The following is a 26,720-nucleotide window of genomic DNA, read 5'->3' as shown; positions in this document are numbered from 1 at the left end:
CGGCGGCTTCGGTAAGTAACAGAGTTAGCTTCGCCTACATAGGACCGGCAAAGAGAACGACAACCACGCATGGTCCTGCAACATCACTCTCACAAACAACAGTGAGCTATCATGGCATCGATTGCGCGACAGTCCATGCTGAAGCAGGCTTGGGCCTCTGCACCAAGCAAGCAATTGACTTCGTTCCGGGCCGCAGCCTCTCTCGCCAGTGCCAATGCCTGGAGACAGCCCGCTTCGTCAATAATTCTGCGAAACGCCGTCCCCGTCGCTGGCTTCCACGCCTCCGGTCGCAGGGCCATCCTCCCCCCTCTTCCTCGTGGGTTTATCTTTTTCGACGAGTTGGATTGAACCAAGCTAATCAGAGCCAACAGAGAGAGTGAACGGCTCAGGTATACATGCGACCGCACCCCGACAAATGAGCTATCCATACTGAGACATGCCGCGACAGTGAATGACCCTGCGCCTGTTCCAGCGCCCCATCCATTCCATGGCTCATACCATTGGACATTTGAGAGGCACGTCTCGCTGTTTTGAAGGGGAAGGAATCGAAGGCGTGTCCATGCTGACCAAATGCTCATGCAGACTTGTTTCTGCGGGACTCATCCCGCTCACGCTCGCTCCCTTCATCGGCGGCTCTCTCAACCCTCTGACCGACTCGATACTCGGTGCTACCATCCTCATCCATTCGTACATCGGCTTCCAGGCCTGCATCATCGACTACTTCCCTTCGTACCGTGTCCCGAAGATTCAGAATGCACTTATGTGGGTGTTGCGAGTTGCTACCGTGCTCACGGGCATTGGCTTTTACGAGTTCGAGACAAGTATGTGACATTTTGGTGACGTTTTTCTCTTCCGATTACTAATGTTTTAATAGATGATGTCGGCATAACGCAGGCGATTGCCCGCATTTGGAAAGCCTGAGAAAACTGTGTATATCATGATCGGACGCACCTTTTCCTTCGTAGACGATGTCGTGAACTCTTAGGAGGCGTGTGGCTGCTCTGTATTATCAAAATGAAATCGAAGCATGCTTATCTTCGGATCATCCTTCCTTTCGCTCAGTGCCTCGTCTGCATTTCGTTTGACTCTGAAACAATATTACGACTGGATTATTACATGCATTGGCATTAAGACTAGCTAGAAATTCGCTGTTGATGGCGAATGCCATCAGCGAATAAGGCGCAGCGAGATCACGCTAATCACACCTTGAGATAATAGCTCTACAGCGCTAACATTACAGGATCAATGCTTCTATTATTGCAATTAATCATGTTGCACGGGCTTGGATTCGAATGTATGAGAAATGAAGCTTTTGTCAGTTGATCTTAGAGGACTTGAAAACGAATCCTCTTCAAAGGTACTGTTCTTCTATTTGATGCAAGCCCCAACGCGTAAAAGAGAACGAATATCTCAGAGGCCGCTGATTCTCGCTCCAGTCATCTAGATGCTTTTTCGGGGCCTGCAGAGGATGAAATGGGTGTGCTTTTCTGCGTTGACAACTCCTTGTGAACAATACTCTTGTGACACAAGTTAATGCGCCCGAGTTGCACCCAGCCGCTGCGGCGCATAACAAATACGTAAGCTTGGTCTCACCGCGTCAGATTCAAGCCTCCTACTCTTGTGCTTTGAACTTTGAGATATGGGAAGAACTTGTTGATTAATTCAAGCCTTGCAACTTGTAACGACATGAAGAGTTCCGCAACAAGGTAAGAAACAAAGCTGCCCATGAGATATCAGCGACTCCTTCATTTATACAGGGCAGTAACTGGTGAAATTGAACTTGATGGGCTGGCAAAAATGGGCTTGCTGGTAATATTATTTACTACGCAAGGACAATTGAAGCCTCAGTGGATTGTGTATAGAAGGAATTGATCAGAACTGTTCTATTATTCTTCTGAAAGTGCAAATAAATGCCGATGTTGTGTTCCAATCATTCTAGCAGTGTTGAGAGTATGGTTCATGCCCTCGCTGAATTTAGCCTGAGCGGCAGCCGCTGCGGGGAAAACTGTCGATTCGATACTTCAATCATATAAATCTACCGACGGTTGAGCGCACGAACTTCACAACCTGCCACACTTGCCGATTCTCCTGTTGCCCACCATAACTTAGAAAGCGCCCTACACCAATTTATCTATAGGACGTAAGCTTAGCGGTTTGCTCGGTCAATTCGTGAGCCCGTGAGCGTAGCGCTGCCACTAGTGTATTATGTCCGAGTTTTCAGGTATTTAGAACTATGATGAACACGAGATCTGGGTTTGGCATGATCATGACGTGATATAGCATCATTTCGCTCGTCAAATCTTCGAGGCACTTTCGTGTTGTCAAAAGCTAGGTCAAAAGTATTGCATGCGAATGGTACGCAGCCGAATTTCAGATCTTACCCTGGCTTTGAAGGCGTGTACGTCCCTTGCTAATATGGCTCCAGGGAACAAGCCGGCCAAAACGAGAGATGTCAAACACTTCCCGTTCTTCGGCTTGCCACGTGAGCTGCGTGACCGTGTTTATAGAATGGTTCTAGTTGCCCCATTCATCTATATCGATCTCGTATCGTGCGCATCTGACGATGATGACGAAGAAACGCTCACTCTTTACCCACTACCAAAATTCAGGACCACATACATATCGCTAGGTAAAAAGATGACATACCGCCTTATGCCATCACACAAGTGCCGCTGTGGGCAGTGTCCAACTGAGTTCGCGCCACAGTTGCAACTCTTCTACGTCAGCCGTGCTATGTATGTGGAAGCCAGAGAGGTTTTCTACAAGGAGAACGAATTCAAAACAGAGCTTGCCAGTGGGTTGGGTTGCAGTGCGTGGCTTAAAGATCGCGAATATTCGTTGAAATACATACGCAGCCTCAATTTTGACGTTGCTCTTCACACCGCTGAGTTCAATTACGGGCGTTGGAGCGAGAATTGCTACAAGGCACTTTTCGGTATGCTTAGGGAGAGGACAGATCTCCGTCACTTAACCCTCAACTTTCATGGTATGAAGTCATCAAATATCGCATGCGTAATTCTGATTTTCCCCGTCAGGCCTTGTTCCAGATGTAACGATCGAGAACGGCTGGCAATGTCCCTGCGATTGTCAGGAATTTGAGCATCCTTTGCTGCAATTAGGTCATGTGATAGGAATGCCTGGCTTACCTATCTCTAGAACAACGAAAATACACGATAGGGAATGGGGCTTATTAAAAGCCTTAACAATGATAACGAACCTCCAGCGACTGGCAATCAACGTGGATTTTTGTTATCATATGCTCGATCATGATGGTCATGATGACAATGTTTTCGAGCATGACCACATCCGAAGCTTCATTGCCTACATGCGCTCTCGAATGCTCAAGAGGGGTGCAGAGTTGAGCTCGAGGCAAATTCACGGTTACTGCCGCGTGCACGATGAAGTCGAGGACAAGCGTTACCGCTTCCACTGCGACGATGATGAATACGGCAAGTCGTATCTGACACTCTTAAAAACTGCAACGCACAGCCCGTCACATCATAATCATTCTGACTCCGGTAGCGAGATGGACAGCCATATGTCTGAACCGGAGGGTGCCACTGACAACGAGGATGAATGGGAAGATGAGAGCGATTTGCTCGACGAAGACATAGATATTTCCAGCGGGGTCGAGGAGGAGATACCTCCATTGGAGAGCAACAACGAAGGCTCTGATCGTGATATCTACTGAAGCGACGAGGAACTGAGTGCAGGTTCGATGCACAACGTACCCAGTTCAGGACTGATATTATTCTACGATGGCAACGGTTTCTTGTTCCAGCCGTTCTGATCTATCTTCAACAGCGATTGCCATCACAATGACGAACGGATCGGCTTAGATGCTAGTAGCGTTCTACATGTGTCTGTAAGAGAAACTTTGATTAAGTTGCACTACTATTGCCTGGCTAGCTAAAATAGTCGCCCTTTCCGAAAAAGTTGTACGGAGCTAGCAAATCTTTGTTATGAGGTACACAGGACGTGCTTGCACTTTAGAACACAGGTGACAGTCAAGAATAGATAATGGAAATTTTGGAAAAAAGACTTGACTGCTTTCCATAAATCTTAATTCTATGAAGTCGACATTCACTGTATAGCCATTGTAGAAGTTCTGCAAACTCGTTCGGACTAAAAACTTCTCTCCATTCCATTCCGAGCTCGCGTATGACGAGGACGATGCCTATGGTGATTCATGCGATGCGTCCCAGATTAGGAACCTAGTTCTTGTTTTACACGTAGCCTTTGACGTGCTAAAGAAGAGCATCTCGGTCCGAGAGATGAAGTATGCTCTTATTGCCGCTCTGCTCAACGTGGTTACGCAGAATTTAACTCTGGAGTTCACGCAGCGACGTTGTTGCCAATTGCCAACAGTCTCAGTGAGCCGTAGCTATCACAACAGGTGCGACACTGCAAGTGAATGGTGCCCACCAAGCTCAATTTCTGACATCTCTGGTTAGATAGAGTCATCGACAGTCAGCCTGCTGTTTCTAACTATGACTCACATACAAACGTCAATCGACGCCTCGGCTAGTCATCGCGATGCGTAAAGCCAAGAGACGGAAAACAGTGGAGGTGCTGTAGGAATCAGTCTTAGACGAACGACTACTTTGTACGGCCTCGGAAATAAGAAAAAATATATCAGAAGTAGTGATACCATCGACGAAAGACTCATTACCGAATTGAGGTAAGGTGCTTGGCTTCGGACATGGCTAACATACAGCAACCAATAACCTCTTTGCACATCTGACGATTCTTGAACGCCGTGCCGTTCTCGCAAGCTCTCTGAGCCGCACGTGGGAACGGTTTCTTACTCTTCTAGCACTCTCAAAGCGGTGTACTTGCATTACAAATACGATTTGACTCCGAAATCCGCATACTCGGCAAGACTCTCTGCGGAAACCTGCCGCGAGTGCCGACGAAGAGAGGGGAAATTAACCAATGAGATAGCCAACTGAAACTGGCGTCTTCCCCAGGGCGCGTATGTGGAGACTGGGGAAGAATCTGCCGAGTTGGCGTTCGCTCTACAAAAGTACGAATTTTTGATACTTGAATTTCCCTGTTCTTCTGACCTTCTCTTTCCACTGTTCTTGCCTCGCGCCATGCATACATACATGATCCCGTGCGTTTCGAACTTTGGCATTTTTGGAATGTTTTGCTGAGAGCCTGTCGCATCCAAACGTCCATTTGGGTTTCTGTTTGGAGGGCATTCGATCGGGAGGCGTTCTACTCGGAATCGCCGCTGGTGGAATCCCAAAGACCGTCCTCCACAGGGTTTGTTAGAAAGCGCCAACCGTCAAAATCGAACCTGTTGTCGAGTCCGGCTCTGCATGAGATAAAAAGATGAAAGATGAAATGTTGAATGCCAAAGCCACAGAGGCTTCGGAAGATTATGGTTCTTCCGGAGTCGAAGAATGCTCCAGAGAGGAAGAAGAAGTCATTCAGACTGCAGAAATCAAGACTGAAAGTCAACCGTTGAGCCGAACGCAATCGCGAAGATCGGAAATCGATCCTTTCGGTGAACCCCCTGACGGAGGTCTGAACGCGTGGCTGAAAGTACTCGGCTGCTTTCTGATCTATTCGAACATATGGTATGTGTCTTCCAGAATGGGTTTGCACGCATGAAGTGCTGACAACCGCGACCAGGGGCTTTACCTTGACATTTGGCGCTTTCCAGAACTACTATCAGCATCACTTCTTGAGCGATATGTCACCGTCATCGATCAGCTGGATTGGAACTGTGCAGTCCTTCCTCTTGATCCTTGTCGGGTGCATGTCGGGGCCGCTCTTTGATTTAGGCTATTTCCGTCCCATGTTGTTCTTCGGCAATTTTCTTGTTGTCTTTGGCCTTTTCATGCTAAGCTTAGCGAAGGAATATTACCAAGTTTTCCTCGCCCAGGCGGTATGCATTGGTCTCGGTGCTGGCTTGTTGTATATCCCAAGTCTGGCTTTGATCGGGTTAAGTTTCTCAACGAAGCGCAGTGTAGCGCAGGGCATAACCACTGCAGGGATTGCTGTTGGTATGTACTGAGACGAGTTAAGAAAAGAGTTCCACACTGATGTTTCCTCAGGTGGTATCGCCTACATTCTCGCATTTGATCACCTCAGCAGCACTGCAGGCTTTGGCTGGGCTGTTCGCGTGATGGGTTTCATCTCTCTGGGCATCTGCGGGATTGCATTCCCGGCCCTTCTCAAAGGAACCAGTGCTCTTGCCAAAGCCCGTGCAGCTCGCAAACTTTGGGAGCTGTCTGCATTCAAGGATCGTAACTTTCTTATCTTTACAGCTTGTTCATGTTCAACGTTCCTTGGATATATCGTCCCATACTTCTACATCTCCGTCTTCGCCTCTGATGCCCTTGGAATAGATCAAAATATGTCGCTCAATATTCTAATCATTGCTATTGCAGCGTCCTTCTTCGGCCGTCTCGTGTCCGGAATGATTGCTTTTAGGATGGGTCCCATCTTTACCTGGTTCTGGTGTGCCGCATCCTCTGGTATAGTCTCTATATCTTGGTTGGCTGTCAAATCACAGCCTGGCCTCATTGCTTGGGCGGTTTTTTGGGGCTTCTGCTCCGCTGGTCTGGTCACGCTCCCTGCGGCAGTGTTTCCCACACTTTGCTCTGATCTTCGCCGCTTAGGCACCCTTACCGGCATGAGTTGGGGTATTTCATCCTTTGCGAGTTTGATTGGCAGCCCGATTGCAGGTGCCATTCTGAAACACCACCCAACTGATGGACACGCGAGGTCAAGATCAGACTTCTTGGGGCCAGCGCTGTGGGCAGGCGTTTGTCTCTTATTAGGCTCGGGAATAATATTCATTTTATGGGCATTGAGAGTGAAGGAAACTAAAAAGGGCTATTTTATCTAAATAATATATCAGCATCCGGGAACTGGAATTGTCTACTGAATGTCTTTGCATAATTCAGCCATAACGGTCAAAACAATGACAAAATAGATTGTACCGCTATATTTTTCCAGCTACGTGAGGAATCTCTTACACTCGGGAATGGTCCATCCTATTTGCTGACTTCCGTCAAGTAGACTGCTCAACGCCAGACGGCATCACCTTGACACAACTGTAGGAATCTCCGTTGATCTAAAAAAAACGATTTAGGTCTGCAACACCAGCAATAAAATGCGTCCGTATGTTAATTTTGCCTCATGCTCCCGGCCCAAATGAATTGCGGAACTATCTGATTTACGACAGTAGGCACTTTGCACATTATGCACGTTAGTAGTCATGGAGAGTATACGAATTCTAGGCAACGAGAACTTCAGACATGGGGACATCAGATTAAGGCAAAAGCAGAAAGAAAAATGCCATTTTTTCAAAGTTAGATAGGATGACTTTGATTGAGATGGAGTAGGCGGCCGAGAGGTGGAGTTTTGGCATCGATTGGTGAATTCCACGAATAGTCGTCACAGGGGCATATTGCACCTTATGAGTTCATACTAGAACTAGCGATCTGGCTTAGAGCATATTGAGGGCTGTGAATCCGACAATTAGCTCACGTTATTGTTTACAGACTCGAAGTCAGGTAGTAGAAGCATGGCCAATGATCTGTGTCGGCATTCCAAAGTTCCGACCTTACGTCATCACGTTTCCGAAGCTCGAAAAAGCTCATGCACTTTCCAGGAGCCCGTCAACAAACAGCAACTCAACGGACGCCTGCATCAACCATCAATTGACGGTCAAGATGTTTGCGAGGCAAGTTTTTCGGCCTGCAATGGCAGCCAGGAGCGTACGTGTGCAAAAACCTCACCCCGCATCCGTCCCCCAAATGTTTCTCGCGCTCACCTGTCTCGAATCACGTCATCGACTGACCAGCCATTGCGACAGCATGTGCGCCGCTACGCCTCGGAGGCCGGTTCTGCAAAGAGCTCGAACTTGCCATGGATGCTTACCGGTGCCGCTATCCTCGCCGTCGGCGGCTACATGACTCTCCGTGAAGACCCCGCGAAAGCGAAGCATGCCGCGCACGCCGTTGAAGAGAAGGTCAAAAGCGTGAAGGAGGATGTTCTTCCCAGCGCAGCGCCATCCAAAGTTTTCACCGGCGGCGATCAGGGGTTCGTCAGTTTAAAGCTGGAAAAGTCGGAGACTCTGAGCCCGAACACGAAGAAGCTGACCTTCTCCTTCCCGGAGGAGAACCAGGTGTCGGGCTTACACGTTGCTTGTACGTCTGTTGGACACGTACGACACCGATAGGATTGACGTGCTGACACATTGAAAAGCTGCTCTCTTGACCAAGTATAAGGGGCCAGAGATGGAGAAGCCAGTCCTAAGACCGTATACGCCAACGAGTGATGAAGGTAAGTAATCATGAGAAGCAATTTGTGTCTCCGCAGTATTAAGAAAAAGCTTTAGGTCAACAAGGCTACCTCGAGCTTGTTGTCAAGAAGTATCCGAACGGACCGATGTCCACCCACCTACATGAGATGGAGCCAGGCCAGCGTCTCGACTTCAAAGGCCCACTCCCCAAGTATCCATGGTCCGAGAACAAGCACCAGCACATCGCTCTCATTGCCGGTGGCACTGGCATAACGCCCATGTACCAGCTCATCCGTGCCATCTTCTCCAACCCGAACGACAAGACGAAAGTCAGCCTCATCTACGGCAACGTGACCGAGAGCGACATTCTTCTCAAGAAAGAACTGCAGGAAATCGAGAACACGTACCCCCAGCGCTTCAAGGCTTTCTACTTGCTGGACAAGCCGCCTGAGAAGTGGCAGGGAGGCACAGGCTTCGTGACCAAAGAGCTCCTGAAGACGCTGCTGCCGGAGCCAAAGGAAGGCGACGCCATCAAGGTCTTCGTATGCGGTCCGCCGGGCATGTACAAGGCTATCTCAGGCGGCAAGAAGAGCCCACAGGATCAGGGCGAGCTCGAAGGCTACCTCAAGGAGTTGGGATACAGCAAGGAGCAGGTCTACAAGTTCTAGACAAGCCGGGCGCTGCCCGTGTAGAATTAGATGCATCTTTCTCCTGTGGTAGAGCAATAAAATTTTTTTTCCTTCTTTGAATACCCACGTGTGCACACATTTACTTCTGTAACTTGCGTCGAGATGTGTGCCCGCAAAAGCCTTTCTCGTCGCCACCAACCTTGCGGTTCATGAGTAAGCCATATTGAAAGGCATCGGGCGCGCCTTCAGAAATAACCGTAAGGAGACGCATCACCTTGAAAATGGACATGTATATTGAATGAATTGGCGCAAGGACAAATTGTCGTGCTTAAAGACTCGATATCACAGCTTGAATGCTGTTTGAAAGAACTACTACTCGCTAATGAAAGTTATGAGAATCGTAGATACGACGTAGTGCCAGCTATTGCAACAAATGAAAGAAAAGAAAAGCTGTACAAATTCGCCAGGACAACGCAGTGTTGCCTCTCGCACAGGGTATTGAGTAGGTGCTTTTCACCATAAATGATCTTCAACCAACTCCACCGGTAAACGCCATGCAAAAATCGTCATTGAAAATTCGTAAAGATTAGGCGAAGAGCTGGGTTTGGAAGATGCCCAAACTATGTAGGGCCTTGGCCGTTCGAGGATATGTGAACCTTCGCGCTCGTTTCATCGCCACTTCGCAGAACTGAAAGAATATCGTCTCCGGTATGCTTTTCGTCTTGTGTCCATCCTCCGAACTTTCAAGCTCATATTGTCTTGAAAGATGTCTCTATTCCATTCTCTTAAACCCCATCAGAGTCTCTTGCCAGGGACCAGAATGAACAAACAGCAAAGCGCGGCATCAATGACGGCTACAGCAAAAAATACCATCCACGAGCGCTTGATGAGTAATTGGCGCACGAAGGATTCCTTCACACGCGCGAAACTGAAGAACGTATACTCGGACGATCCAACAAGAGCTAGAATCGGATCGAGCATGTATTGGTGAGTTGCAAGAAAATAAATGCCCAGGGTAAACGGCAGAATGAGCTGTATAACGATTAGCATGAAGTAGCTCTCTCAGGAAATACGAAAACTTACCCAGCACCGTGTTGCACGACTGTAGTCGAGGAATATGAGAATGAATCCTGTCCAGAGCCCGCCAAACAGGGCAAGCAAACCCACGATCAGACGCAACATCATACTAGGAGGCACAAGATTGCCAAGCGCCTTAGCACGTAAAAAGCCAGGGAAGGCGTCTCGCTCCATGGCCTGGAAGACGTAGTCCTTTGCAGCATCGAACACCTCAGGATCATCACGACCTCGCTCTTCGATAGCTTCCTGGATACTATCCAGGATACCCTGAGGAATAATGATCTCACGCTCGGATCCGGGAAGAAGGTAGGTGTACAGAATTTTCTCCGCAGATGCACGAATATCTTGGCGGGTTACCGTGTGCTGAGGCGAGCTTGAAACATTTCCAGGAGATGTGCTGCTCTCAAGGTGAGCGGGTGAATGACCGGGAGAACGATTAGGAGAGTTGGCCGTGGCGCCAGTGCTCCGTCGCTTCCGCCTCGAGCCGCTGCCGCCTGAGTGGTCACTCGAATGGGAATTGCTGTGCGAGTGTGCTCCGGGATGTCTTGTTTGTTCATTGCGCAAGGCTTGCGAAATGGACTCATCCCTCATTGCCTTCTCATTCGACGGGCCAGCGACACCGGTTGGATCTGCGTAGCCCTCCAGAATTTGTGACGATCGCTTCGAAGCTGCCTTTTCCAACTCCGGCGTGTCGACGAGGACTGAACGGCGCAGTTCGCGCACGTAATGTCGGCATAGGGACATGTGTTGCGAGACATCAAGCCTGAAGGTGAGTGAGTCAACAGAGCATTGACGCTGATCTCGAATCATCATACCAAAAGTCAAGATAGTCTACGGAGCGCTGCTGGTCTCTCATGTAGATGTAGAATGAAAAGAGGTCTACAGGTGCAAGCGTCCTCCGGCTGAGGACCTCGAACAAAGTCGGCAACCGCTTGCGCTGAAGGTCGGGCACCGGCGACGGTGTTGACGCCATGATGGAAGCTGTGTAGCGCTCGCAAAAGTAGGTGTTGTGCGTGGGGACGCGCGATGTCGTCGGTCAAATGAGGTGGATGTGAGGCGTCGTCTCGGAACGATTATCGATCGGCAACGCTACAAAAGTGCAACGTGCGGTCCTGCGTCGAGCTTTGCACCTCAGACCGGCTGTCGGGGCCGAAGATATATCGCGGCGTGCGATGAAGGTTGAGTTGGAAATGAAAGAGCGATGTTATGAACGAGCGACTTGGTAGCGGTTGTTGAAGTTGAACGTGAAGTGGCAGGGGGTTGGCGAGCTTTCAGAGAGGTTGAGCGTGCAGGGCCTGTGCGGCTCCCTAATTTCCCGAGCAGAGCCACTGGAGACGTCGAGGCCACAACAGCGTGCAGCACCACAGCTTCCAGCGACGCGGTTTGACCGTCGAGAATCAAAGTTGCTCCGATCAAACCGAAGGCCTCTCAGCATCCCCGCCTTGAAGGTGGTGATGCCGTTCAGCACGGCTGTTGGCGGACGGCGCGGCGAAGGCAGGGATTATGCAGTGACGCGTGAACTAAACCACAGTCCGAACACGGTGCCAGATTTTGTTGCGCAGGCTCACGGTCTTGTCCCGCTCCCTTGTACGGCTAGCTGCAGATGGACGCCAAAGCAGATCTTCCCAGGTGCTCTCATTGTGCCCGACGCGACCGAGGAAGCACTGTGTGCATTTGACGATGCCAGGGCCAATGCTGAAGGCCGAGATATCCCACAGCCCCCGCGCAGCCAATGAGGGCGTGTCCGCCCCTTCGCGCTGGACTCCGAATCTTGGCACGTGGCTTTTCTCGACAGGCGAAAATCCTGGTGGTCGCAGTCGAAGCTCTCAAGCTTCATGGCAAAGCACTCGAGCAAAAGGCTTTCCATCTCCCAGCGAGCGGCATGTGTGTGTGAAATAAAGGCCGTCGACCCTGCACTTTTGCATCGGGCCTCAAAACTCTGGCGAGCAACGCTTGGACGGTGTCGTGCCATTACTATCGTGCTATCGGCAGCCCATGTGCTGCTGTCTTACTATTGAGATACAACGTGGTAGTATAATCTACAGAACGGCTGTTCGAGGTGCTGATTCTCGGGTATTTTCTTCTTTCAAATCCACCGAACCTTGGACAGACCCCGAAGCCCCAGCCTCCCGTCGAATCGTGCCAACTGAAACGTTGGAGCAAACTTGCCTTCCTTCAAATCATCCGCTCTCTACTAAGTACACATGCAGGCCTCGGTCGTTGAAGCCTGCACAATCAACTGATAACAAGCACGCTTTTGAGCCACGAAAGAAAAAGCCGGATGGTCCTAGATACCAATGAAATGGTCTTGATGCTTCCAGCCGACATTCTTCTGATGTGGCGCCACCGTCCTTCGCTTGGCTGACAGAAGCTCTCCTTGGGAGACTCTGGCGAGGTATCTTCGACCGTCGCCTGCTCGCGTAGAAGACGCCGCAGTATTTTACCCGTTGCATTCTTAGGGATCCGATCCGTGAATTCAAACTCTTCTGGGATCTTGTACTTGGCCAACGTCTGACCGATGAAAGTCTTGAGCTCTTCGATCGACAGCTCCGCACCAGGAGCTAAGACGACATACGCTCGCGACATCTCGCTTTTGTCTTCTCTCTCGATGCCGACAACAGCAGCGTCGAGCACAGAGGGGTGCTGCACGATTGTATTTTCTACCTCTGCTGGAGAGACTTGCCAGCCTCGGACTTTGATCATATCCTTTTTGCGATCAACCACGAAGATTTTGTTGCCGTCGACGCGATAACCGATATCTCCCGTGCGCAGCCATCCGTTGTTGTCGAACGCTTCACGAGTGGCCGCCTCATTGGCTAAGTAACCAAGCATCTTCAAGGAGAGTCAGATGCGCATCTTTTTGGAGCTCGAGAAAAGGATTGCACTTACCATGCATGGGCTTCGCACCATGATGTTGCCTGTTGAACCTTCCTGTTTCAACTCGTTGTCATCATCGTCGACGATCCTGTCATGAGTCAACATCCAGCTTCCATCTCGGTTAACCGCAATTCCCTTACTTGACCTCAAAGCAGGACAGGTATCTCCCAACGCTATCATCTTCATGCTTCTCTTCCCAATGGCCGGCTGTGATCCAACCAGCTTCCGTCATACCCCATACCGGCTGGATTTTTGCGTCTGGATGCAGTAGTTCGTACATTGGTAGCTGATTGCCGTACTTCAGGCTAGCCCCACCAAACCATATTTGGCGCAGGGAAACTAAAGACTCACGTGTGCCATAAGGCGTCTGTGGGAGTCCGATAATACATGGTGGTGGCAGAAAGGTCTCGCTGATTCCGAATCGCTCAATTGCGGCGACAAACCCTCGCATATCAAAACGACGCATGACGTATGTCGTAATTCCTTCTCGGACGCTCGATGGAATGATTGGCGTCGCGAACACGTGAAATGGTGGTAGAGCAGTCAGCCGTCTTGCCTTGTAGGGTAGCTTGCCATGTGTCAAACGAAGCTCAGCTTGGGTGACATGGTAACTGTGAGGAAGCATGGCAGCTTTGGGCAACCCAGACGTTCCACTAGTCGAGGCATACTGGGCCACGGTTGAATTAGCGTCATTAATGGTAACCCAGTCACGCTCTCCGTGCGCGAGAAGAACGTCCCAGCTCTGTATGCTGGTTTCGCTGTTTTGAGTAGCGACGTCGAAGGCATATATGCGAGAATGGTGCAGTCCAACTTCACTCGCTGCGGCAAGTGTATTTGAGAGAAGCTGTGGTTCGACAATCAAGATTTTGGGCTGCGTCAAGCGGAAATGGTGAACTAGTTCGTTTGTCGTGTAGGCTGGGTTGACGCCCGTAAATACCGCTGTGTCTCTATTAGATTACAGTCAGGACGTTTACGCGTTTTGCGACTGACCTCCAGACCCTATGATCCCCAGGTACAGCACACTGTAAAAGACCTGAGTGTTCTGTTCAGTGACTGTTCAGCCGTTGAGAAATGTGGCAGCCTACGTCGTTGAAGCTGTTTACACATATGCAGTCTCCTTGCTGAATGCCAATCGATTGTAATCCAGCAACTAGTCGTCTGACGTACGACCGAAGCTGGTTGTACGACAGAGACCTCGAAACGTCGGAGGTATCGCAGAGTAGCTAATCCGTCAGTATGGTCGACCGATGACAAAAAGCAAATGACGCACTGGTCTGTCTTTGTCATCAACATCAGAATCAAATGTCCACGAGATCAAATCCATGGTTTCGATCAGGCACGGTTGATCACAACTCTAGTCTCCAGATACTTATAGTTCCGAGGGAGGCCGAATTAGAGGAAAAGAGAAGGCAAACGCCGCAAGGTTGTGAGTGGGATGCGAGTGGCTTGCAAAAACGCATTCAGTTTCGTATGTAGTTTGCAACTTTCAAGCAGGTCTGGCATGCAACTTGTCCGATCAGTCAGGCAGTATGCCAAAGCGATGTCCCACGCAGGAGCAGCCGAGCGTCTTGCTTTGAGCATCAGAGGATCAAAGAGCGCCACTAGGCGAGCAGCTGGAGGATCTCGATCCGTCGCTCCGGCACGCGTTTATGTTTTGGCCGAGTTGGATCGAGCAGGTGAAGGTGTCATTGGCTTTGGAGGCCGAACAGAGGACGCACTGCTGTCCCACATAAAGCCTAAAATCAGGAACCGAATCGCCTCGCACCTGCCTAACTGCGTCTCGGTACGGAGGTCAAGAACCCAAGCGGCTACCTGCTGTGCGTCCTGCTGTGCGTCCTGCTGTGCGTCCTGCTGTGCGTCCTGTTGCGCGTCTTGCCGGGCCTCTTTGCTGTACATCTTGCCGTGTCGTGTGATTTGACGGCACAACATGAACGCTGGCAGCCCGCATGTACTTAGTCCACGCGTGTGCTGCAGGTGCTAGTGGCATACGCAGCAAGACGATGCGCGCTCTCGGCTTCTCCAGTCACTTCTCTGACCCATGCGTGCTACGCTGCGGCGAGAGAATCCTTCTTAAGCTAGATCCGTCGCGCGAATGCTTCACTCATCTCGAACAAGTGACACGGACAAATCCTCTCACGTCCGTTCCGACAGTGTCTGGAGAGACGAGCTTCATCCACCTTGGCGGACAGTGCGATGGTCTACCGAGCACGATGGAAGTGCGGTGAGAGCTGGACGTCAACGCGTGGCTTGCTTAGCGCAAGATCGTGGAGGCGCTGGAATTTGGGTCGTGCGATTGCTTCTGCAGCCAGCATCTTCCCTTTGCAGACATACACAGGCCTCTTTGTGCGCTTTGCGACCTATTCAAGCATTGGGATTTGCAGTTAGAGAGCAGTCATGGCCCCATTTGTACAAGAACATACCGTACGCCAATCGATTGCGCGCATTCCTCAGCCACCAACATCGGCAAAAGCCTTGCTCAAGCCTTGTGAGTCCACCAATGAGATGAACTCGAGTCCACAAAAAGGCTTCGCTATTGAATCCCCGCCATCTAGATTCTTGATAAAAGGCAACATGGGGGTCGATCCGCCCGTCCAGAGCTGCACAATCGTCGTCGTCCGTTGCTCCTGCACGCAGCTCTTCTGCATTGCTTGGTAAGTCATTGGCCAAGTCAGACTGGACACAGCGGCGATCGCTCCCTTGAATTTGATGCCTGCTCGGTCCGATCGAGAGAATGTTTAGTTCTGAATGTTATACCTCACCACGGCGCAAGCAGGAAGCGTTCAGGGTTTCGCGGCAGATGTATGACTCGCCGCGCGGTTCTCTGCAAGTTCGCCGCGCTCAATGTACACGGCGCCTGGAACGGGAAAAGGTCCGCTCTGATGCCTCCACGTCCACTCGGTAGAAGTCACCACCGTCGCTTGACCTCGCGGGACGGAGCGGTGCAGACACTGCTCCCCAGCGCACTGGAAGGCTTGTGTTACACGAAAGAGCCCTGGATACGCTCGCGCTCTGAGCTTTTTTTTTTATTTTTAATTAATTATGTTTTTTACGATCCTATCTCAGTCGTCGGTCCCGAGCTTCAATGTCGATTCTCGCCGCACCTGGGCTCTTGCCGTCCGTGAACTCCGCTCTTAAGACTTTTCGTCTCGCCCCACCGTTTCTGCAGGTATGCATCTTAATCGCTCAGCCCGTTGGGTGCCAGGTTCCACGGGCAAACTCGCGGTGAAATCCCGTGTAGTCATTGAAAAGCATGCTGTGGGTCCGCCATGAGCAGATCTGCCAAAGCAGTCCCAGCTGGAACGAATTCATTCTCCAACCCGGACCGCACATGCCATATGGATTGCATTCGGCCCATGTACGATGCACTCTTGTAACCGGTTGTAGGACTTGGTCACTGCTTCGCCTACACAAGTAGCGGGGCGTGTCGTCGCTTACACGAGAATGGTCCTCCCGCAGTATCGTACGCTTCTGAGGATGGATGCATGCATAGACGGCGTGCGGATTGGTGGTACGCGTCCGATGCAACCTGCAAGCAGCTGCGTGAATCCGCCATCCAGTCCATCATGCAAGGGCAGCAGCTGCCCTGGGTGCGTTGCGTGGTGGGCGAAGGCGCCGTGGGTGCATCGCTCCTGCCTTTGTTCTGTCTCTTCTTTTATACCGCTTCACTGGCCAGGGCCTGCAGACATGTTTTGGCTGCCGTAGTACCGTAGAACTTCCAACCCGTAGCCTTTCAAACCGTACGCCAGTCACCATGTCGGTGCAGGATTCAAGTCCAATCACCATGCCGTTTGTCGTCGCAGAACACGCCGTGAACGACACAAGACAAACAGATACAACAACGTCCGCCACGGGAGAGCAGTCTGTCACCTCTCTGCGCAGCGAGTCTGTCCCGGGAGACGGCGCTGGGTGTGCCCTCGCAAAGGCCCTCGACGGACACGCAGAGCGGACGGACGGAGCAAGAGACGAGACCGACGAAATGGCTGAACGACATCACCAAGCGGGCTTCAGCGCGGAAGCGTTCGAGAGTTACGAGAAACGGCTGAATACAAGCCTCAAGCAGCCGGAGCCTGTGCGTCCAAAATCGGCGGTGTTAACCCCGTCCACTGAGTCGTTTGATACGGCAGTCGATCTTGAAAAAGGTCTTTCCGTCTCCGATGCCAACAAGAACTCGTCCTGGAACCAAGTCGTTCACGGAAAGCACGGAAGTACTGGCACCTTTGACACCCTTGGTACTTTGGCCAGCGATCCCGACGGCAATGGCGAGGTTCTCACAGTGCCCGAAAAGCGCCAACACAAGGTCGTGCGCAATCTCAGACACACATACTTGAACGTCTACCGAAGGCTTTTCACGGTTGCCTTTATAGGAAATATCATCCCAATGATTGTATGGCTAGCCCACTTGCGCAACGAGAGCATCAATAGCCTCAATCTCACTGATCTTGCTACTGCAGCGGCGGTCAATTTCGCTGTGGCCATACTTATCCGGCAAGATTACATTGTCAACTTTCTGTACCGGGTCTGCTGGCTGGTTCCACATTCAACGCCACTTCGTATAAGACGAAGTCTTGCCAAGGTGTACGAGAACGGTGGCGTGCATTCTGGCTGTGCGGTCGCTGGTTTTATATGGTTCTTGGTACTGACAATCGTGCTGTCGTTTCAATTTGCCAACTTTGTCTTGCGTTCGGTCCCGGTGCTCACACTCACGTGTGTTCTGCTGGCAATGTTGTTCGCGATCATATTGCTTGCATACCCGAAATATCGATTCTTCTCGCACAACACCTTCGAGTACACCCATCGCTTTGCAGGGTGGACAGCCATTGCCATCTTTTGGGCCGACGCAATGCTCATCGTCCACGAGATCCAGAAGAAGACTGGCCGTTCGTTCGGCCGTGAGTTGGTCCGCCTGCCAGTCTTTTGGATTTTGATCATCATCACAGCCCACCTTGTTCTCCCGTGGCTGCGGCTCAGAAAATGGCGTTTCAACGCAGACCAGCTATCTACTCATGCAGTTCGACTAGACTTTGAGAAGACGCTGCCACCGCTGAGTGGACTTGCCATTGCTGAAGCCCCACTTGGTGAATGGCACCCGTTTGCGACGTATCCCAGGGAAGGTGGCGGAGGTTCTATGATAATTTCCAACGCGGGCGACTGGACCAAACGCACGATCCTCGGACCCAAAAGCCATTATTGGGTCAAAGGCATGCCTAAGACGGGCGTTCTCTCTATGGCGTTCGTCTTCAGGAAAGTGGTCGTTGTGACAACGGGGTCAGGCATCGGGCCCTGCCTCTCATTCCTTCTCGAGCCCCGGCGCAAGACCGTGTGCAGAGTGCTCTGGAGCACACCGTCGCCAATGCAGACGTATGGCCGGGAGCTGTGTCAACAGGTGCAGTCGTGCGATCCGGAAGCGATGATCATTGACACAAGACAGAGGAAAGGACGACCCGACATGGTTGGGTTAACGTACAAATTGTTCAAGGAGAGCGGTGCAGAGGCGGTGTTTTGCATCAGTAACCCAAGACTGACGAGAAAGATTGTGTATGGCATGGAGTCGCGGGGTGTGCCGGCGTTTGGTCCTATATGGGACTCATGAGAGTAAGGAGATGGTACTTACCAAAGACGGTGGAGGTCTACAGGCAGGATTCAGGTTGTACTCGAAGGTTGCAACAGTCGTTGCTCGGCGGATGAGACATCAAATGACATACCCTTACGTCTTTGTAATGTGCATTTCATCCTCTCGGTGTATGCTAGTTTTTATTTCGGCCTTAACAAGCACGTCTGTAGACGAGCACATGCCCAACAGCCATGTGGCCAATGGAAGGGATTCAAAACAAAAAAAGACACAAGACACACGCGCAAACCAAACGTCAGAGTGCAAGAGAGGCAGAATCTCGAACGTCACGACGTTGAAACTAGGTTTTCGGGCGAGGAAGGGTTAGGCTGCACGAACAGCGTCCCTCGGGTCCGCAACACTCGTGCATGGTCAGGCTGGCCGGGCGTCTCCAGCCTGGTCTTGTTTGGGCTGTTCGCAGGAGGATCGCGACAGCTGTGCAACAGAATCCACGTGTGCATTGGGTCAGGAGCGTGCAGCTCCGCACGAAGCAGCATTGGCATCTGCTTCAAGGACCTACCTTTTCGTGGGCACGCATGGCTCCCTGGGCCAGTCCGGGAGAAAACATCCGACCTGGAGGCTCACGGCGGGCACAGACAAATCAAGCTTGGGGTTGCGGCTCACGTTACAGCTAGGAGGCCAGGACTGTCAAGAGCGAACGGGTGGTATGGGCAGTGCAGGCGGAAGGCCTTCGGTTCGAACGGGGCTTGCGCTGGTGCGCGACGGGAAACAAAAGTCGCTGGTGGTGGCCGCGGTGGTGAGCGTCAAGTCTCTGCGGCACGGGAGCACAGCCTGACGGGTGGGCGGTGTAAGGCGTGAACGGGGCAGGGCCTGCGTCTTGGCGTCCTTTATTTGGGTTCATCCTTCAATAGATTTTTTTTTTTCTTCTTTCTTTTCGTTTTGTCATCGTTCCGGACGCCGAGGGGCAGGGAGACAAAAACATATTTCCCGTGCTGGGAGTTCACGCGTCGACGTCAACCCCGTTCTCGCGGTTGCGCTGGCCCGTCTCGATCGTGTGCCACCGGGGAGACGGGGCGGGGGAGGGACGCCGTTGAACGTTCGACGCGGTCGGGAAATGTCGACAGCGCTTTGTCGACGGGCATCGAAACGGCGCCGTGGGGGAAAGAAAAGCAGGCCGCGCTGGCCGTCCGTGAGGGTCAGCGCCTGGGTGGTAGCTGGAGGCAGGACAGCGGAAGAAGAATGGAGTGGAGACGACGTTTCGTTTTTCAGAACGGTAGCGTCTTGTGCACAGGCGGCGCTCCCAGCTCACATACAAGGCGTAGAGAAAAATGAGTAGCGAGCAGCAGCGGAACTGTCGATCGTCAGACGAGAGTCTCCCTTGACTCTTTTTTTTGTTCCTCTCTGCTCCGTGTACAGCACTTCTCCTTGTCCTTGTCGTCGCCATCGCCGTCGTGTGCTGCTTCTTCGTCACCTTCTCCTTTTGTCGTCTCGCCGGTCTTTTGTGTCGGTCCCGGGCCGTTTCGCTGTCACCGATAACATCTACGCGTCCTTCCCATACCGGGCGGAGTTGGATGCGATCGTACCCGTCCTGAGGTCACTTCGAACGGGGGTCGTTCAAGGTTCCGACACACCTCTAACACGCGGAGAACAAACCAACAGCCATCCACGCTCGCTAAGCCCCCTTGCCGTACACTGTCGCACACACACACACACATACTCCTCATCCTCTCCACCTCGTCATCGTCTCCATCCTCATTACCTGTGTTCAGATTGTTCGCTCTACATCTGCTGCTGTGCCCGAGGTCGCAGCGCCCACCATCTCCCCATCCCTCGCCCTGTGCTGTTCATGCAACGCCCGGCCTGCGCGCAATCGAGCCCAGTCGGTCCTCAGCCAATTCGCAGCTCACACGACCTGCAGAACCGGCCTCTGCACAGCCCTATTCATATCCTTTGCCGTACAACTTCCCATCTTCACCTCCAACCGAGCATCGTATAATACCGGCACGATATAGGCGCAACCCCCCAGCGCCTCTTTTCTCTATCCGTCCCCAAGTCGCTGCAAAACCTCCACCGTGGCTTCCAAGGTTCGATCGTTCGAGAGCAGAGACTCTCTGCTCGGCAACGCGCCTGAATTCGATCGGAGTTTCACCCCTCGCTCAGACTTCGGCCACTACCAGCCTGATATGCTACCCGATCAGCCCAAGTACTATAGGCAAGATTTCGCTACACACAACGCGCCCGCCGGAGGCTATCTTGACAGGCAAGGGCTGGCTTCCGCTGGTACGTCGGCAGGGTTGAAACCGAGCAAGATGTACATACCCAACACTTTCTGGACATGGACCTTCATGCTCGTGGCGCTCATTCAGGCCATTCTGTCTCTGAGCTTAGAAGCGTAAGTGCTTGTACCACCTCGCATGTCTTTTTTTCCGTATGGGATAGGCAAAACTAAGGATCCATGGTTTGTAGGTATGTCTTTGCAAAGTTCCAGAACGGCCTTATCCCGGCTGCACAGCAGCAAGGCGGTAGCGACGTAAAAACGATCCCGACCTACCTCGCTCTCCTTATCTTCGGCTTCGTGTACGAGCTGCTCCTCGTCTACGATGCCCTTCGTGCCAAAAACACCATCCAGGTCATCGGCATCGTGGCCATGAACTTGGCCATCATGGTCTACACAGCCGTGCAGGGCGACCAGATCCACGACGCTTTCTTGTACCTGACAAGCCTGCGCTTGTTCTTGAAGAACACAAACTTCTGGAACGATGTCAGGCCGTATCTCATTGCGTTGCCGTGTCTGACGGCGCTAGGCACCTTTCTGCTTGCGATCTGCGCCTGGAAGCTGTACGAGGAGTTTGCGTGGACCATTTACAAACAGATCAGTGCCGACGTGAGACTAAAGAATCGATTCCTCATCTACCAGGCGAGCAACCCTTGATACCCGTGTCAATCTCAGTCCCAACAGCAGCTAACATGCAGTGTAGATCTACATCGCGCTGCTCAAGTTCGACTTCTTCTTGTTCCTGGGTTTCATCATTCAGTTCCTCGTCATTGTTCACAACACCAGCGATGCCGAGTTCTACCTTACCGTCGCCGCCCTTCCCGTCACGCTGGTCATGCTTCTACTAGCAGCGTGGAGCACGCAGCGCGAACATTTGATTGGAATGATTGTCACAATCGTACGTTCCACGAACGGACACCTTTGAAATTGCGCAAAGCTTACCCATACGTTCTAGTTTATGTACTTTGTCGGCCTGGCCTACTTCATCTTTAAACTCGTACGCATGTACGCAGCTGACAGCCAGCGTCGGTCCGACTATGCGCCTGCGCGTAAGACGCTCACAATATTCGCCGTAATCACCATCGTCTTCCTCCTCATCACCATCGTCATCGCATGCTGGTGTACGCGCAACTTTAACAAGGGTCTGAAACCGCACATTTCCAAGAGCCACGTGCTACGACATGCTGATGCGAACGCGGATAAGCTGTACATGAACGACGTGCGAACAAATTATACTGATGCACAGACGGGCCTGGGTCCGTCGAATCCGAGCGGTGGACACAGGATGGAAATCGACTGAGCGATGTTATGATCTTCTCGCACGAGCACTCTCCAGGCACACGAGAAGGAGCAGACTCCGCGCACAATGTTTTTGATCTCACGAACCATTTACGACAGCCATCTATTCATTCAATAATTCATCTATTAGCACAGCATGCTTACCAAAGCAACAAAGAAGACTGCGCATTTCCCAGGAAGGGTTTACAACGGGCTTAGACGAGGGTGAGGTCAAACGCTCTTCCAATTGTTCTTTTGTTTTGGGTGTTCATCTCTCGACTCCCACATTGCCATATCTTGACCTGGTTTGCTCGCTGTTTTGCCTAGTGCAGGCTTATACCATTTTGGAAATGTACTGTAGCTTTATGCTCCTCGTCGTTTTTCTTTTTTTAACCTGCTCTACCCCTCCATACCCATGGTTCAACGGCGTGTTGGGCGGCGTTCGTGTACCAGCAAGGTTCTGGTGTATTTCTGTCTCCTTGGAGGATGAAAAACGAACGGGTTCAGAATCTACCTCTTTGATATGATTGGGTAGTACGATTGTAAGACGAGCCTATGGTATTTCCTACTCAAAAAAAAATGGATCCATATCTGAAACTACGATGTGATTTTATCCCATCTGCCGATTGTCCCAATTCTGACTTTGATGACTCTGTCTATATGTTTGTGAATGTACAGGGGATCATGAACGCCTCCGGTTTATAGAGTCTCCAAAACGCAAATCAACGTGGGTATCTGTGCGTGAAGTGTCCTCCTCAGAAAGGCAGACCACACTGTAGATCATGTACGAAAGGAAGCATCAAACGTCGTTGCCGGTATTCTGGCCAGTCAAACGAAGCCGTCCTTCCAACGACAAAGGAAGTGACGCTACGCGCCCGCAAATCCAGTGTCCTCGAAGCGATCCTTGGCCTTCTCCCGGACCGAGTTGCTGGCCTGGGAGTTGAGGTAGCTCAAGTAGCAGTTCCAGCCCAGGCTGACGACGTTGACGACGAGGACCCTGAGCTCGAGCGGGACGAAGGCGAAGTTGACGAACTGGACGGCGGGCCAGACCTGCCAGTTCTTGCGCAGGGCGGTGGAGTAGGTCGAGCGCAGCTTGTCGGCCGGCGACGAGCCCTCCAGGACGGCCATGCTGGACAGAAAGACGCACATGTGCGCCGGTGCAAAGACGAGCTGGTCGAGCGCGGCTCGCGCTCCGATCGTGGCGTACCTGCCGCCGAGGCTGACGCGGCGCTGGAGGAAGGCGAACCATGTCGTCGCCACGGGACCGAAGACGGCTGGTGCGTGTCAGACGGCAAACCCTCCCGCGTCAGCAAAAGTGCACCAAGTTGAGTGGTTTTTATAATCTCATGCGGACACGACCTCCCTGCCCTCCGTGCTGACTTCCGTGACGGAACGCATACGGGCAGAGGCAGAGGGGCAAGGAGAGGATGGCTTGGGAGGAAGAGAAATTGATGAAGAAGAAGGACGAGAAGGAGAAGGAGAAGAAGGACGAGAAGGAGAAGGAGAAGAAGGAGGGCTCGCTTGACGCCTGACGGTGCAGACAAGATCACTTACCACCGCCGTAGAGGGCCATGCGACCCGTCCGCGCAACGTCGTGGTTCTTGAGGCCGCGCTTCTCGACAAGCTGCTGAGCCATCGCGTCGCCCGTCGCGAACAGCACCTGCTACCCCGTCAGCCTGGAACGTCGCCCTTCCCCGCACCCGCTCTCACGCGACGTACCAGCGTCGTGGCGCTCTGCGTCAGCAGCGGCCGCGATCTGAGTTTGGCCTGGTACCTGGTGCGTCGCAACGTTCGTCAGCTCGGTTCCTTGGATCCCAAAGGAAAGAAGGAAAGGAGAAGGGCGGAAAAAAAAAAAAAAAAAAAAAAAAAGAGAGAGAGAGAGAGAGAGAGAGAGAGAGAAAGGGTTTGGTAGCGAGGGGGACCTGCGGCGGGTGAACCTTACCAGCGAAGCATTCTGTTTTGCTTCCAAGCGCTCTTCTTTCCTTGATCTTTTTGGAGTCTATGTTCTCTTGACCTGTCCGGCCCAAGATACGCGCGCGACGAACAGGGGTTTTCCGCCGGCTTTTTGCTCTTGGTAGTAAGGCAGACCGCGAGTTAGACGTGGTGCTGGATGCTCGAGAAAGAAAAGCGTCGTCGAGCTGCCCTTGTTGAGTGATTCGGGTTATCAAATGCGAAAGCGGAGTGCGTTTCCTCGCACCTTCACTCTGCCCCCCCCCCCCGAAAAAAATGACGTTGGCTTCCTGCTGCACAGTTCAAAGGCCATGAGCCATGATTGGATCTTATTAGCGTCCATGGCTCCCCGTCTCGAGATCTGCTCTGTTCCACTTCATCCTACGTCCAATGCTCGGTTGAAGATCAATTACTTTATTTTCAGCGATGCTATACAGTATGTATGCTACAGTCGTTGCGAATCATGTGGCAGATGCTTCTGCTATAGCTGCCGAGTTTGCTACAAATGTGCTATCAAAGAGAAATAAACTATTCTGATGGCAGCAAGGCCACGGCCAGGTTAGATATTAGGCCCTCTTCCTTCTCCTGCTTCCCGCGAAGCCAGACTCGCTGAGCCTGCCTGTTCAGCCCTCTCCTGTTTAAAAAACTTCCTCATCTCCAGACGCATTGGCGCGAGCCTGACCTTCCCTGCCCGATGCAATGCGCCGTAGCTGGCAGGGCGAGATAATTGTGAGGATATTTCGATATGCCAGATGTTCGTAAGTTCAGGGCTCCGGAGTCAAGTAATTGCGATACAGGCACGAGCACAGCGTTGTTGCATTTTCCGCGGTGAAGTTCCCGACTTGAGCCCCGAGACTGCCGTCGACCGTCTTGTAGCAATTTGGCACGCCCTCTCCTCCTGCAGCCGTCTGCTCAACCCGCACAGAAAACGGCCAGGCTGGATAGGTTGAATTAACCGTCTCTTCTGAGGTGGGATAATCCTTCGCTCGCTTCGTGTACAGATATCCCGTCATCGTTGTTGAGTTATAAAAGCACGTTGCAGACGATCCATCGTTAGTAATAGACGTGCTAGGCACGACTGACTTGTCCATCTGGATTTGAAACTGGTATCTTTCGTTGTCGGTACCCTTGTCGAGGATATTCATAGCCGCGTTCTGGAAGTTGATATCAAACGGGTTCTGTAGCGAAGAGATCTCGTACGAGGCCTTGGAAGAAGCCTCCTTGATGACCCAGTTGAAGGTCGAGAGGGCTTTGACATGATCGTTATTGTAGATCGTATAAGGGTAACAGCTCCACGTGGCAGGATCAGATGTGCAGTCCGTGTTCACAGTGTCGAGGAAGGTGGTAAATGAGTATGTACCAGCCGGGAAGCCGGACGGCACTTGAGTGTTTGTGGCCAAGGCGCCGGTTGCTGTGGCCGTTCCTGACTGCGATGCAGCGCCGGCACTCGCTGGAGTGGCATCGCTGCTTTGCGAGTTTGTACTATTGACTTCGTGAGCAAGACTTCGGCGAGTTGGTGGCGCACAGGTACCTACCTGCTCTTGTTCGACTGCTTGAGTCCGATCGCGGTGCCGACTGCGATCGCAATGATGCAGATCAGCAGAACACCACAGACGAGCAATACCCTCTTCCAGCCGCCTTTCCGCTGCATCAGCCGGCTGGATTTCAATCGCATAAGCAACGAGGGCGGCGGCAGCTGAGCCTTCTCGCTGAATATGTCGTAGGAGTATCCCATTGGGCCTGACATCCTCTCCTCTTTGCTCTCTCTTGGATCGCCCACCAACGTGCTACCCTTTGACACAGTCCCACTCTTCAAAGTGCCCGTTTTCGACGGCCGCCTCGGCCTAGACTTCTGGTCTACTGTGTTCTGCATGATGACGGACAGGCGCATGCCAGCCGGTGTCGAGATGCGCTTCGTTGGTGCATCCACATCGTCGGGGAAGGAGCGTGGGCTTGAACCGGAGTTCGAATAGCTGTCCATGACTTGGAAATTCAAATATCTGGCCGCGTCGCGGTGTCAGGCAAGCGTGGGAGTATATTAAGATTATGACTATGGTAATACGAGCGCAGTATGTACGGAGAACTGGAAGGAAGGACTGAAACCAATACGGTTTCTATTCCGGGTTCATTGCGGTAGGTAAGAGCCGAGTTTTACAGCGAGCTGCTCGAGGGATCAATCCCAGGCCACGGCCGGTGCAATTGATACCACACGATGTGCAGCAACGCGGCGGCGTTGAAGGTGAAGTCTGCGCGACGAAGGTAGATAAGAACGATCGACGAATACAAAGGGGAGGGCACCAGCAGATAATCAAAGCACCTTCCATCCAGACTACCAGCATGGGCTAATCCTCCTAGCGAAGGGAGACTGTGCGAACGATGACCGTCCAGCACGGCCCTTCAGGTGCCCCGTCACCGTCTGGCATCGTGAGCCTCGCCGGATCGACTTGACTCGATTGGGATCAGCATCGTGAACGAGATTTGGGGAAAAACCAATGGTGGAAGGGGAAAGAGGAATGTGGCGCATCCATTTTCAGGAGTGATCATTAGTGGCGTCGTACGACGAGGTTCCGAGGCAGCTAAAATTGTCATGTCGGCCTCATCGCGCGGAGAGACGTCGCGAGGTGGCGCGAACACGCGAGCGAGGCATCCGTGTTTGGTGATGTGGCTTCAGTGAAAGCCTACTGTGTATGTCTGACGAAATTGGTCGGGCGATTCTCTGCGGGATGGCTGACGGGAGACGGGAAAAAGCACGGTTGTGTTGTGGAAGCAAAGATAAATAACAAGAAATGGGATGAGCAAACT

General features: G+C 52.0%; 10 protein-coding genes across 11 annotated transcripts; 6 read left to right on the top strand and 4 right to left on the bottom strand.

Annotated features, from left to right (window-relative positions):
- The first annotated feature begins 13 nt into the window (after positions 1–13).
- PV09_00549 (uncharacterized protein) lies at positions 14–1,216 on the top strand. Its single transcript, XM_016353302.1, has 5 exons — positions 14–316; positions 372–389; positions 449–515; positions 583–821; positions 875–1,216. Exons 1-5 carry the CDS (start codon positions 112–114, stop codon positions 919–921), a joined length of 576 nt encoding a protein of 191 aa, XP_016218455.1. The 5' UTR covers positions 14–111; the 3' UTR covers positions 922–1,216.
- Positions 1,217–2,050: 834 nt separating this feature from the next.
- On the top strand, positions 2,051–4,071 carry PV09_00548 (uncharacterized protein). The gene is made up of 4 exons (XM_016353301.1): positions 2,051–2,221; positions 2,281–2,355; positions 2,426–2,986; positions 3,036–4,071. Exons 1-4 carry the CDS (start codon positions 2,206–2,208, stop codon positions 3,689–3,691), a joined length of 1,308 nt encoding a protein of 435 aa, XP_016218454.1. The 5' UTR covers positions 2,051–2,205; the 3' UTR covers positions 3,692–4,071.
- Positions 4,072–4,948: 877 nt separating this feature from the next.
- PV09_00547 lies at positions 4,949–7,543 on the top strand. Of its 2 annotated transcripts, XM_016353299.1 has the most exons (5): positions 4,949–5,585; positions 5,641–6,014; positions 6,066–6,976; positions 7,033–7,137; positions 7,205–7,543. In XM_016353299.1, exons 1-3 carry the CDS (start codon positions 5,338–5,340, stop codon positions 6,860–6,862), a joined length of 1,419 nt encoding a protein of 472 aa, XP_016218452.1. In that variant the 5' UTR covers positions 4,949–5,337; the 3' UTR covers positions 6,863–6,976; positions 7,033–7,137; positions 7,205–7,543. The 2 variants fall into 2 exon arrangements, with proteins under 2 accessions (XP_016218452.1, XP_016218453.1); XM_016353300.1 differs by lacking the exon at positions 7,205–7,543 and having other exon boundaries at positions 7,033–7,162.
- A 46-nt stretch (positions 7,544–7,589) lies between these two features.
- On the top strand, positions 7,590–9,014 carry PV09_00546 (uncharacterized protein). The gene is made up of 4 exons (XM_016353298.1): positions 7,590–7,736; positions 7,835–8,168; positions 8,227–8,304; positions 8,360–9,014. The coding sequence occupies exons 1-4, from the start codon at positions 7,692–7,694 to the stop codon at positions 8,929–8,931; spliced, it is 1,029 nt and encodes a 342-aa protein (XP_016218451.1). The 5' UTR covers positions 7,590–7,691; the 3' UTR covers positions 8,932–9,014.
- A 182-nt stretch (positions 9,015–9,196) lies between these two features.
- Positions 9,197–11,458, bottom strand: PV09_00545 (uncharacterized protein). Its single transcript, XM_016353297.1, has 3 exons — positions 10,785–11,458; positions 9,976–10,732; positions 9,197–9,924 (listed from the first exon to the last, which is right to left on the bottom strand). Exons 1-3 carry the CDS (start codon positions 10,940–10,942, stop codon positions 9,688–9,690), a joined length of 1,152 nt encoding a protein of 383 aa, XP_016218450.1. The 5' UTR covers positions 10,943–11,458; the 3' UTR covers positions 9,197–9,687.
- Positions 11,459–11,870: 412 nt separating this feature from the next.
- Positions 11,871–14,716, bottom strand: PV09_00544 (uncharacterized protein). The gene is made up of 6 exons (XM_016353296.1): positions 14,117–14,716; positions 13,932–14,069; positions 13,837–13,879; positions 12,987–13,785; positions 12,859–12,934; positions 11,871–12,801 (listed from the first exon to the last, which is right to left on the bottom strand). The coding sequence occupies exons 1-6, from the start codon at positions 14,168–14,170 to the stop codon at positions 12,205–12,207; spliced, it is 1,707 nt and encodes a 568-aa protein (XP_016218449.1). The 5' UTR covers positions 14,171–14,716; the 3' UTR covers positions 11,871–12,204.
- A 1,508-nt stretch (positions 14,717–16,224) lies between these two features.
- On the top strand, positions 16,225–18,682 carry PV09_00543 (uncharacterized protein). The gene has a single exon (XM_016353295.1). The coding sequence runs from the start codon at positions 16,598–16,600 to the stop codon at positions 18,434–18,436; it is 1,839 nt and encodes a 612-aa protein (XP_016218448.1). The 5' UTR covers positions 16,225–16,597; the 3' UTR covers positions 18,437–18,682.
- A 680-nt stretch (positions 18,683–19,362) lies between these two features.
- Positions 19,363–22,582, top strand: PV09_00542 (uncharacterized protein). The gene is made up of 4 exons (XM_016353294.1): positions 19,363–20,807; positions 20,882–21,332; positions 21,394–21,588; positions 21,646–22,582. Exons 1-4 carry the CDS (start codon positions 20,599–20,601, stop codon positions 21,988–21,990), a joined length of 1,200 nt encoding a protein of 399 aa, XP_016218447.1. The 5' UTR covers positions 19,363–20,598; the 3' UTR covers positions 21,991–22,582.
- PV09_00541 (uncharacterized protein) lies at positions 22,230–24,122 on the bottom strand. The gene is made up of 4 exons (XM_016353293.1): positions 23,911–24,122; positions 23,688–23,742; positions 23,523–23,628; positions 22,230–23,242 (listed from the first exon to the last, which is right to left on the bottom strand). Exons 1-4 carry the CDS (start codon positions 23,919–23,921, stop codon positions 22,836–22,838), a joined length of 579 nt encoding a protein of 192 aa, XP_016218446.1. The 5' UTR covers positions 23,922–24,122; the 3' UTR covers positions 22,230–22,835.
- A 165-nt stretch (positions 24,123–24,287) lies between these two features.
- On the bottom strand, positions 24,288–26,678 carry PV09_00540 (uncharacterized protein). Its single transcript, XM_016353292.1, has 2 exons — positions 25,454–26,678; positions 24,288–25,400 (listed from the first exon to the last, which is right to left on the bottom strand). The coding sequence occupies exons 1-2, from the start codon at positions 25,897–25,899 to the stop codon at positions 24,683–24,685; spliced, it is 1,164 nt and encodes a 387-aa protein (XP_016218445.1). The 5' UTR covers positions 25,900–26,678; the 3' UTR covers positions 24,288–24,682.
- Positions 26,679–26,720: the final 42 nt, after the last annotated feature.

The sequence above is a fragment of the Verruconis gallopava genome (assembly GCF_000836295.1).
Source record: "Verruconis gallopava strain CBS 43764 unplaced genomic scaffold supercont1.2, whole genome shotgun sequence".
NCBI lineage: Eukaryota > Fungi > Ascomycota > Dothideomycetes > Venturiales > Sympoventuriaceae > Verruconis > Verruconis gallopava.
This window is presented reverse-complemented; position numbering and strand designations above follow the sequence as displayed.